At 32.3% G+C, this 12,654-nt stretch overlaps 1 protein-coding gene across 4 annotated transcripts in view; it reads right to left on the bottom strand.

Moving 5' to 3' along the window:
* SANBR (SANT and BTB domain regulator of CSR) overlaps positions 1 to 12,654 on the bottom strand; it is a 34,402-nt gene that overhangs the window by 12,975 nt on the left and 8,773 nt on the right. For all 4 annotated transcript variants that reach the window (XM_081156253.1, XM_081156255.1, XM_081156254.1 and 1 more), the window contains 7 exons: positions 12,013 to 12,251; positions 9,076 to 9,134; positions 7,496 to 7,656; positions 4,700 to 4,786; positions 4,479 to 4,589; positions 2,651 to 2,774; positions 133 to 285 (listed from right to left, as the gene is read on the bottom strand). In XM_081156253.1, the coding sequence (XP_081012379.1) occupies positions 133 to 285; positions 2,651 to 2,774; positions 4,479 to 4,589; positions 4,700 to 4,786; positions 7,496 to 7,656; positions 9,076 to 9,134; positions 12,013 to 12,251 (934 nt within the window). The remainder of the gene's footprint in view (positions 1 to 132; positions 286 to 2,650; positions 2,775 to 4,478; positions 4,590 to 4,699; positions 4,787 to 7,495; positions 7,657 to 9,075; positions 9,135 to 12,012; positions 12,252 to 12,654) is intronic.

The raw sequence follows: 12,654 nt of genomic DNA, 5'->3' as shown, positions 1-12,654 counted from the left end.
TGTAACACTAATACTATCAATCCTTCATGAATGTATTGCCTTTACACTTTAAAAACAATAAAAGAGAAAAAGATTTAAATAAAAAGTCTTAGTGAGCACTTTAACTCCAAAAAGGCAACATTCAACATTTACCTTTGTAAGCCGAGTAGGATCAAAGCGAAGAACCTTTAGGTCACAGCAGGGATAAATCCCAGCGCCCACAGTACTTGGTGAGCCTGTGGCAGGAGGGTAAACCACTGCTTCTGAGTGATACTGACAATGAGAAAATTCTATACAGAGAAAAACCTGAATAAAATAAATGCATAAAGCTAATTATTCCGATACTGAAATTTACATCTCAAAAATATTTATTCAAGACCACATATTCTATGTTCCCTTTACATAAAATGTACAGAAATGGCAAATCTCTAGACACACAAAGTAGATTTGTGGTTGTCTGAGGTTGGAGGTAAGACTGGGGAGTGGCAGCAAATGGACACATGCAACCTTTTGGGGGTGATGGGAATGTACTAAAACTGGATGGTGGTGATGGTTGTGCAACTCTAAATTTACTAAATTGTATACTTAAAATGAATGAATTTTATGGCATAAAATTATACCTCAGTAAAGTTATTAAAAAGAAAAAACTAAAACACTTTACTCAAAATTCAGATTATTTGATTTTGATGCACATCTAATTTTACAATTAGCCAATCACATAAAAAGTTTTCAATGAAAATAATGAAATAAAATTTTGCCTTGATTATTTCTTGGCATATTTTTAAGGTAAATATTTAGCATTAGTATTAATGAAAACTATGGAATAACTGAATCATTGGTAAAGAAATGTATCAAGGTTTAATTATAAAAGTAATAGGTTTCAGATATGTTTATAAGTTGGTAAAATTAAAGAAAACAACAAAATTAATAATTTTAAGCACTAATCTTGAACACAAAGGCAAAAAAGGATAGTCTATAATTCAGAATTCTTAGTTGTTAGTTCCAGTTATGATTTTCAAGTGATTTTTAATTAAAAATTTTTGAGACTGATGAAAGCTATAAGGTGTACACTCATATACAAAAGTATTTAGCATACAAACTAGTTTTTGAGTTTATGAACTCTCCATAATAAATATTAAGTGTTATAAATCAAATCAATATTCAATTTGCTATAAAGAAGGGGGCAAAAATCCCTCAAATCTTCTATGTTCTGATAAGCTAAACAAGTCAGGTTTCAGAAGCCTGATAATCTTGATTATAAATGATACTCTGTTACACTCCTCTTAAATTTAAACAAAACCCACACCAATTTGACAATATCAAGTGCTAGTGAAGATGGGGAGCAACTAGGCCTCTCATCCGTACCTGGGAGGAATGCAAGTTCAGGACTTTGGAAAACTGATAGGATTACATTTACCATGCAATCCAGCAATGCCACTTCTAGGTTATTACCCAAGAGAAATAAAAACCTATATTCACATGAAAGTCTACAGGAAATGTTTATAGTTGCTTTCTTCATAATAGTCCCAAACTAGAAACACCGAAAAAGTCCTTCACTGGCAAATGGATAAACATTTCAAGTCCATTTTTCTAAGTAAATAAAACTGAACTAAAAAAGTTAAATATGGTATAATTTTATTTGCATGACATTCTGGAAAAGTCAAAATTATAAAGACACTTAACAGGTCAGTGGTTGCCAAGTCTTGGGTGGGAGAAGGAACTGACTACAAAGGGGCACAAGAAATTTTTAGGGTGATGGAAGTGGTTTATGTTCTGATTGTGGTAGTAGCTACATAACTGTGTTTGTCAAACCTCATAAAAGGAATTAATTTTACCATATAAAGGTAAATTTTACTGTATATAAATTATACTTCAATTAATCCAATTTTTTAAATTGTAGGAACACAGGAAGTCCATTGGGTATAAACCTATACAGTTTGAGAAATCTCACTCTGAAGGTTTTAATAAGCAGCTCTTCCTTCCCTCTACTGAAAATCATTACTCAAGAGAGAGAGGAAAATTGCTGGGGGCAGGGAGACATTAGGGAGTCATAAACAATTTTATGTAGAACACTCTGGATTATAAATAAGACTAATTAGGAATGATTGTGACCTATAAAGACCTATTTATTCTATAAAAGGATTTCTTATAGGTACTTTCAAATAGCAAACTTTCTTGTGCTTTTATTACAGACTTCATTTATTAAAAACAAACCCTTTTTGGGAACACAGCTGTTATAACAAGGAGGGCACATATCAATAACAGCCTATCTGCAAAGGTGTTTCTGGATTTCTAAAGAAATGTATGGGCTAACAGAGAAACAATTTGGCTGGAAATAACTGGAGGCAATAAGGACTCTGTATTTATTTTTCTGCCGAAAAAATATACTTGGTCACTCGCAACTTGTTGGTTTTCTAAAAATTCAGCAATTCATTGATTGTTTCAACAATGAAAATAAAGAGGAAGAAGAAACATAGTGAGAGAAATCGAGTCAGATGTAAGCAATGCTACAAATGAAATTTTATCTATTAATAGCACCAGTTTTTGCCTCTAATTTCTTAAAAAGATGTCAGATATTGTCAATACACATCCAAACATGCTAATTAAGCAGCATAAATCAAAAGAGCCTGCTCTCAATGTTTGCAGAGCAGGGCATTTTTAAAAATCTCACCTGATAACATCTCGAACAAGTCAGCCAGTTGACTGTTCCCCACAAGCGCCAATATACGTCTCTCCAAGATTTTAATTCTTCAAAAAGACTGTTCAGATACTCGTGAACATCCCAAGTCTTATCTCTGGGGAAAGAGCCTCAATTGTTACATTATTTTACAAGCAAGCAATATTAACAACTGATTAGAGCAAATGTTTTTAAATTTGTGGCTTATATCCAAAAATATTCCCCAACTAATGGCTATGGGATAGACTACAATGAATGGTAGATAAAATTTCATTTGGGAGTCTGCTTATGCTTTCTTTTCCTGTAGACAACAGGAAAATGTATGAAAGGTTGAATGCCAAATTATTTTGCTAAGCTACATAAATGATTATAATTTAAATACAGTTTGAGTAGGCTAACGTTTGGGACTTAGGCATATGTTGCTTTATTTTAATTGTACATATTGTATAATAAGTTGTTAATTATTGGTGATTCTAAACATTTCATTAATGTGTCAGTTCTTTATATTATTCTCAAGACATTTTCTAGCAATTGAGTAATATACAATCAGGCCTTGGTAATATACACTTTTAAGTTAAGTAAGATCAACTTTAAAAATAGCAAAGGCTTAAAACCCTATTTGCTACAGTCATATGTGACTCAAGTTCCTATTTTTTTCCAAGTCCCTTAATCTTTTCAAACTTTTGCTATTTTTGTCCTTGGTTCAACAAATAACAAAATGCTATCATGTTATTACAAGTTACACAGGCACATCTGTTTTAAGTTAAAGACAATTTAAAAAATATCAACAGCTGACTTGCTGGAAAATACTCTGAATAAAACAAAAATGGATGTTAAAGTTAGTATCATTTTTTTCACATAGTTACCACTGTCAGAATATACATAGAATACATAAAAGTTATTGCTATCAGAATGGATATAATTTGTCAAAATTGATATTAGAGAGAGGAAGGAGGGAGAGACAGCGAAGGAGAGAGAAAGAGAAACATCAATGTGTGGTTGCCTCCCGCATGTGCCCTGACCAGGGATCGAACCCACAACCTGGGTCTGTGTCCTGACCAGGAAGCAAACCTGTCACTTTTTGGTGTCTGGAATGATGCTCCAACCAACTGAGCAACACTGGCCAGGGCAGAATGGACATAATTTTAGAAGATGAATAAAGTCTCAAGACAAAAAAGTAGAAAATCCCAGGTGCTTATAATAACTAACAAAGATTCCCTGATTATTGTATACAGAAAAAAGGAAACATTTAAAGTTGATTGTGCTATTCATTTTAGGGTCAAATGCGTTTTCTGTACTTCTGTTTTAATGTTTAACATATGAAATCTAACATTTGTCAGTTTTTCTTTAATAAAAGTGGTGTACATTTTTAATATAGAAATAAGAACAAGCATGAAGAAAATGAAAACCACCCATAATACTATTACTCAAAGGTAACACCACAGTTAACATTTGAGTGTGTTTCTAGTTTTGTTTTATAACCTGTTCTTTTTGCCTCTTAATTTACTACTAACAATTTGTATGTAAATATATATTCCTTTACAACATTATTCTCAAAGGCTGCACATTAAGAATTGATTAGATGTGCCCTAGCCGGTTTGGCATAACCATTTTTACTCTTTTAAAACTTGAAAACATACTGATAATTACCCAATTAATAAAACATGGCCTTTAAAACAACTTTGTTTTGAAAGTAGCATCTTTCTAAATCAAAGTTGGATCATATGCAGAAAGTGTATCCTTTTCCTTACAGGAGTAGTAATGCTTCTATAAATACACTAGTAATTCACATGTGAAAAGCTGTATTTTATTTTCACGACACCTTATGTGAATGTACACAATATTTCCATGTCGATCCACATTGATTTTTCCAGGGATGCAAGGAATTCTTCTTTCTGTTTCTTTTGTTAAAAGTTTCATACACAAACAGCATCTATAACAAAAAAAGATACAAAAACACACAAGAAGAAAACTTTCAATGTAGTAAAATTAAAGAATTTAGCTGCATCATATAGCAAAGCAAAGAAAAACAGGTCACCATACCTGTACAGCGTTGCCGCATTATTTGGAGAATCTGGGTTCAAGTACTCAGGATCAAACAGTCTCTCAATTTTCTTACAAAACAGTTTACTGTTAACAAATGACCAACAAGTTAATTTCCTATATCTACTTTACTAAAGTTACTTAACAGTAATGAAAACAAATGCTGACATATCTGCACATGTAGCAAATAAGATTAATAAACCCTTAGATTTATTAATTCTCTGGGAATTTATAATAAAGTTTTAGTGTTCTAAGTAAACACACCTCCTAAAAGGAACTGCTTGATCAACAATCTATTTTCACAAGAAAAATAAGACTGATGAATAACTACCTCTCTTTTAGTCTTTTGTTGGTAGAATATTCAAGACTGAAGATTGTGGAAATTTAACAATTCTGAGTTTACCAGTAACTCAGTATGTGATCTTTGGCAATTTAACCTCTCTGATCATTGTTTTCTCAGCCATAAAATGGGGTTAATAATTCCAAACTCCTAAGTTTTTAGGAGGGTTAAATGACATGTTGTTTAAGAGTGCCAGAGCCTGGCCTGTGTGGCTTAGTTGGTTGAGCGTTGTCCCATGCACCAAGAGGTCACCCAGTTCAATTCTTGATCAGGGCATATGCCCAGGTTGCGGGCTGGATCCCCAGTAGGGGGTGTGCAGGAGGCAGCCAATGTTTCTATCTCTCTCTCTCTAAAAATCAATAAAAACAAATACTAAAAAAAGTGTAGAAGTCCCTAATGGTATAAAAACATTAAAAAAAAAAAAAAGAGTGCCAAACATAGCAGTAAGTATTCAATAAATATTAATACTTTATTAACATGCAAAATGTGACTGAAATTTAAATCTTCTAATTAAGCCAATTGTCATTAATTCCAAGTTGACCATCCTGTCTCCATTCTCCCTCATGTAACATCTGCTATTAAAGGCCAGATCCAGATTTAGGACCCTGATCTCATTTTTAAGTATTTAGCTCTTGGATAATTATTCTCCTTTGTCTCATTTCCCTTAAGGACTAAACTCTTGGGTCAATACCTACATGATCAATTCCTCCCACTCTAATGAATCATCCTGGTCAGCAAATAAACATAATCTAATATTTCTCTCCTTAAAAAAAAGTCTTTATTGAGCCTACCTAGCCCTAGTAGCTACTGCTAAATTTTTCAGCAACTGTTCAGAGCAAAACATCTGGAAAAATTTTATCTAAATCTAACTGGTTATATTTCTCTCCTCATCTTACTCTACATGGCAACAGAATTCTACACATTTGATCACTTAATCACTTCCTCCTGTTTGAAACCTTCTTTCCTTCAACCCATTGGCTCCTCCTTCTCAGGCCCCTCACTGGTGTCACTCCTCTATTGAACCTCTAAATTTTGGATAGTTTTTATCAATACTCTCTTACTAACAATTAGAAAATTAAATAAATAAAAATAGCATTTACACCAACACCCCCAAAATTTAATACTCAATAATAAATTTAATAAAAAATGAAAAAATATCTCTCAACTGAAAACTATAGAACATGGCTAACATAAATGATGGGTATACCATGTTCATGGACTGAATGACTCAATATTATTAAAATGTCAAATTTTCACAAATCTACAGGCTCAATATTAATCCCAAATTATTCCAACAGGTGTGTGTGTCTATGTATGAGAGAGAGAGAGAGAGAGAGAAAGAAAAAATGATTATAAAATTTATATGGAAATGCAAGGAACCTAAAATAGCTAAAACAGCAATCTTGAAGAAAGAAAAAACTAGAGAATTTAGATACCAAAAAAATATTAGAAAGCTACAATTAAGACAGTGTGCTACTGATATAAGTATCGACAAAGAAATCAACAGAAAATGGAGAATTCAGAAACAAACCTCACATATATATTCACCTGATTTATAATAAAGGTGCCACTGGAATTCAGGGGAGAAAGGAGAATTTGTTAGGAAATCTCATCCAGTTCTATGGTTTCAAACCTCATCTATGCTTATATTTCTATTTTAAGCTCTGACCTCTGACCTGAACTTCAGACTAGTATATCCAACTATCTACCTGTCATTCTACCTGATGTCTAAAAGTATATTAAATAATCTTAACATGATCCAAACCCATCTCTTGATTCCCTTCACCTCAATCTTTCCACTCTCTGTGAATGACACTACCATCCAATTACTTGTACAACTTTAAAGCCTAGTAAGTACCCTAGAATACTCTTCCTACATCATTCCATTTGAAAATCTGTCATATCTTTCTAATAACTTACTCTGATTCCATCTACTTCCTTCCATCTCCACTGCTTCCACTCAATTCCCAACATTTTTGTCTCTCACCAGACTACTGCATTAGCTTCCTAGTAGGTCTCCTTGCTTCTTATATCCTTATAATCTATTCTCCACATAGCAACCAAAATGATCTCTTAACAAACCAGATCATGCCACTCCTCTGCTGCTATTCACACTCCAAATAAAGTTTACACTCCTTACTATGACCTAAAAAGCCCCTAAGTGACATGACCGCTGCTGACCCCACTTCTTACCACTCTTCTCCTTTATACTAAGGCCAGTCTTACTAATTCCTCATATAATTTACTGCAACAGTAAACTCATATGTATATTATGCAAAATAACTGATTTAATTACTAATTTTTATCTTGAACAATTGGCTCTGGATATATTTTACTTCATTTAAAATAAAATGTTAATATATTTCTAAATATAACCTAAAAATAGAATGTTTTACTAAAATGAAATAGAAATATTTTTTTCTAATAGGAACACTAGAGTTAAAATTAAAAATTACCTCCTAAATTTATCTTTTTTGTCCTTTAAATCATCAACCTCATTGTGTGTGAACAAATCAGCTATACGTGTAATAAGATTTGCATTAATACAGTTCATGTTGCATGGGGTAGCTACTATGTCATTCATATTTTTGTGGCAATACTCAATACATTGATCAACCTGAAAGACACAGAATAGAAAATGAATGTTGAAAATAGCAGCATAAAGGATGTCATATCAATACCTTTCAAAGATAAAATTCATTAAAAGCCTTATCCATGTATTGGTAGGTACTATTTGGGTTTTGCCTATTTGGGTTATCTACACTGTTCCAAAGTGGTCCAGCAGGTCAAATGTGTATAAACATATAAGCATAGCTAGAATAATCATTTTCAACCTTGTTAAAATGTTTCAAACAATACTGCAATGAGCATCTTTCATGGTTGTGGCAGGTATAAATCTTAGTCCACAAACTCAAGTGTACAGGATATGTGACTTCCTATCACTGAACTTAGTTACAATTTTAAGTTCCCATTTCTCTGAGTAGCAAAAACAATTTCAGTCACTTCAGGGTTTTCTCAGTCGTGTTGTGCTTGCTCTTTTTTCCCCTTTCTCCAACCTAAAGTATATTTATTTACTTTTTGAGGTAGATTTGGGTTCTGGGGAAAACTAGCATTGGCTAATCATGTATTGTTTAAAACATTTTGCTTATGGCAGAAAAATTATCCTTTAGGGCTTAGATTTCAAAACTCAAATGTTAAAGACTCTTTAAAAAGATTTTTTTCTTCTATAATCCTTCCCTGAAGCAACTAATACCATCAACTGAATGGGGGAGGGACTAAGGAGTAGAAAGAATACAGGGAACTAGTAAAACCCCAAACAATCAAATAAACAAATTTCACATCTGTTAACATAGCAAAGGAGTGTTCTGCCCTGTGTAGTCTTATCAGGGACTAAAAGCAAATATTTATTGAAAGTAAAACCACAAGAATATATAAAAACATTTGAATGATAAATTCATTAAATAAAAAGAAAAAAAGAAAAACACATGTATTTGTTAAAGCTTTATATGTATATGTATATGTATATGTATATACTGTGCTTTATGTTTCATCAACTACTCATTAAACAACAGATATCAGCATCTGATTTACCCATTCAAAATTATATTGTTTAATAGTTGGGTGTTTTTTCTTAATTTGCTGAACTATAAATGAAAGACACAAATTAGCAAAACATGCTTAAAGAAATTACTTAAATAGTAAAAAAAAAATTCCAATTAATTTTTATTTAATTTGGTTTTAGAGCAAACTCCCTTTTAGGGTAAAGTCAATTCTAATACAAAGAGAGCTGCTCCTTGAGGATATATTGCTTGCTTTATAGGCATCACCTATAAATGCTATACAGTAGCCTTAACCCATTTCACAACAGAACAAAATACCTTCAAACATGAGTAGTTCTAATCGAATCATGCGCTTGAATTAACAATAACTTCAGATAGATGCCTTAGAATTTTATATCACTTGAAGGAAAAATCAAGTTAAAGATTAAATCAAGCCTGGGTGAACAGAAGAGCTCAGATCTTTTATTAATACTTACCAGTGAATCCATTTTCAAAAACTCTGAAGAAATAAGAATTGAAATGACATTTCCTGGCTCTAAAAAGCAACAACAAAAATTTTAATTCTCCTTTTTATTTGTACCTCAATCGCCTCAAAGCAAGCTTCCTCTCACCTTAAAAGAGGATGATACTTTAATAATATTTTAAGATAAACTTACTATGGCTTACATACGTGAAAGGAAGAAAATGTTCAAACTGAGGGTATAAAGAAAATGCACAGTAAATCTGTCCTAGAATTAGTTAGATTTATGTCAAGTAAAAGGACTCCAGCTAAAGATATGACACATGCAAACTTCTCCTTAACTAAACCAGGAGAAAAGAAAATGGAGAATATAATTCATCACACAAAATCAGTGATAAGTAATTTTAAATGATTAATGAGAACCCTTGTTATTAGTTATTTCAAAAGCAGTTCAATGCTTGTTATGAACACATACTTAATGAAAAAGATTCTGAAAGATAATATAAAATTTACTTCTGTAGAAGTGCTAGTTACTTCCTAAAGGCAGACTGAGTAAGCCTTCTGAGGCAACCAGGGAAAGGGGATGCCAGCTGATGCTATTGTTTCAGTAAACCTAAGTCATCTTCTATGAGGTATATTTAATAAAAAGAAAAATCTGATTTTTACCATTACAGCACTAAGACAATCCATCTAAAGAAAGAACTATACAGACAATGATTAAAATAAGTAATCCCAACCTTTCCTTAAATAACAACTCTAGATGAAAGGTTCTCAAATAAAAATGAAGGGAGGAAGGAACTGGTGAAAAAGTTCCTTTGAAAACTGTAATATCATCCATTCCAATGAAGACCCAATGGCTGAATCATCAGAGATTTAATTAAGCATTTTGGTAGTTTTCCAGGTTAGAATAAGGACTGTGTTTATAAAAGTTTACATTTCTAGTCACTGACTTAAGGTCAAAGATTGCAGTGACTACCACTTTTTTTACCTTTATTATACACATAAATATGCTGGATCAAACAATAAGAAAAGTTTTTTCTCTCTACGTATTTTGATTTTTACTTCACACATACCTATCATATCTGGATGGTCTAGAATCTCTGAACTCTGATTGGCTGAAATTTTTGATTTAGCAATCTTGCAATTTTTATTTAAGGATCACTAGAAATTTTTCCATTAAATTTGGTCCTTAAAATGTAATAAATTGTAAATTTCCTCAGAAAACTTTTATACTGTCAGTATAGATTCATTTACTAATAAGAGGCTAGAAATATTTTGGTACTGCTGCAAACAGCAATTCTAGTGCACAGAAAGACTTTATTAAACCACTCGTGAGATTTCCTATACAAGTCTATGCTCAATGAAAGATTACTTAGTAATTCTTTTTCTCATCATATAGAATACTGGTTCTCAAACTTTTACTCTCAAGATTCCTTTTCAATCTTAAAAACTGAAACAATATTACTGAAACAATAGCATCAGCTGGCTCTTTAGATGCCTAAAGAGCCTACCTATATGGGTTGTATCAGTATTTATCACATTAGAAATTTTAAAAGAAAAAAATTTATTAATTCATTTTAAAGAATAAACTCATTACATGTTCACATATTTTTATGAAAAATATATTTTCCAAAATGAAAAAAAATTTAGTGGGAAGAATGACAGTCTGACATTTTTTGCAAATTTCTTCAGTCTGACTTAATAGAAGACAGCTGGATTCTCATATCTGGTTCTACATTCTCTATGTGGGTAGTCTTCTTCGATGTTACATCAAAACTTGACAAATGGTACTTTCTTAAAATTAGCTGCAATGGGATCTGAAATCTCATCAATGAACTTTTCCATTCTGTTACCTCAAGCGCCACTGATTGATCTTGCGCTTTGAACCTTTAACCCCATGAATGATTTTTTTTAACATCACGCATTAGTCATTTGGAAAATATTGGTTCATTGAGTTATGTAGATCCTCCAATGTTGAAACATTTCATTGTACAATATATTAAAAAAATCACGTTTTTTAATATGACCACACATCTCATCAGAAAAGTCTTTAAATATTAAGAAGCTGTCAAGCACATGAAGGCACATACAAGTTTTCCAAACTTTAATTCTCACTTAAAAGCTTGAATTTTATCATTGGCAACAAATATTAGCAATTATTTCCCTTTAGTTGACCGGCTCACTTAATTCATTTTCAAGACAGTATCTGCAAAATACCTAAGTCTGAATAACCACAATTTGTCTGTTAGTCATTCTTTCAAGTAAAAATAGTTTTCTATTTTTAAAAAAACAACTAGGTTAACTTGCAACTCACAAAACTGCACCAGTACTTTTCCTCAAGACAGCCACCATACTGTGGTGTGTGATTGAGTCCACTTCCTGTGTCATCTCACAGAATGTTACAAAGATGTTATGTTCGAGAGTCAAAACTTAATGAAATTAGTAATTTTTACTGCTTCATCAAGAACATTCTTAAGTGAACCTGGATTATTTTTCTTTTTTTCCTTTTTACTATGAACGCATGGTGCTGAAGATTACAGAGACCACCAGAGTACAGTCTGGTGCCCTGGCCTTGATGTGAGCTGACACTGCACCAGTTTTACCCTCCGTTACTTCTGCACCACCTGAACATATGTCAAGACACAAGACAAATACATCTTGGTATTATTATGCAAACTGTCTTGACCTCATGGATCCCCTAAAAGGATCCTCCAGAACTCCAGTGGTCTATGTACCATACAGTGAGAAATGCTGATCTAGAGACCTGTCCATTTGCCATAAATTCATTATAATTTACTGAAAAAGATGAGGTATCTGTTTCCTAAAGGGAAATTACTAATCTGAGTATAAATGTTAATGTTCAAGCAATTATCCACATTTCATGTCTGGCCTGAAGCAACTACCAGGTGACACACAAATTTAACTACAAAATAAGTAATAGATTGTTCTTTACCTAAAGTGGGCATCTCACAATCTTTATTCTCCTTAGTGTTTCTTTTAACATATTTTATCAACCAGTTGAAAATCTGAACGTCACAGTGAACTGAAATGTCCACCTCTTCCCAGCGCTGGGCATCCATAGATAAATATTCAGCAAAATACTTCATTTCTGATATCAAAAGATCTCGTGGACAAATAAAATCTTCTTTCAAGCTTTTTGCTTCATCACATACATGGATCACCATGTTTGGCCTGCAAAAAAAAATGTTTCACAGAAATGAAATTGTTAGGGTTTTAGAAGAGGAACCAAGAATATTAACATTTATTGGAAGTATGAGAACAAGATGTTTTTGAAGGTTTGACTACAAATTAGTTTTACAGGATTTAAGTGTCTTGCTAATCTGATCCATACCTGAGATTATGAATAATTTTAGTTAAACTACTAACTTAATAAAACAAAAATATTTTTACTATGGAACTTGTAATTTATAGGGCTTAAATGTATTATTTTCAAGTTAAAAGTGAGAAAATTTTTAAAACACAATACCAATTCACAAAGAAAAATTAAATAATACATTCTAATTCTTGTGATGAGTATAAAATAGCACTTTTACATGGCTATGGGTCTGGGAAGGAGATGAAGTTAAATACTAAA

The sequence above is a fragment of the Miniopterus schreibersii genome, assembly GCF_964146895.1.
Source record: "Miniopterus schreibersii genome assembly, chromosome: 13".
Lineage (NCBI taxonomy): Eukaryota > Metazoa > Chordata > Mammalia > Chiroptera > Miniopteridae > Miniopterus > Miniopterus schreibersii.
This window is presented reverse-complemented; position numbering and strand designations above follow the sequence as displayed.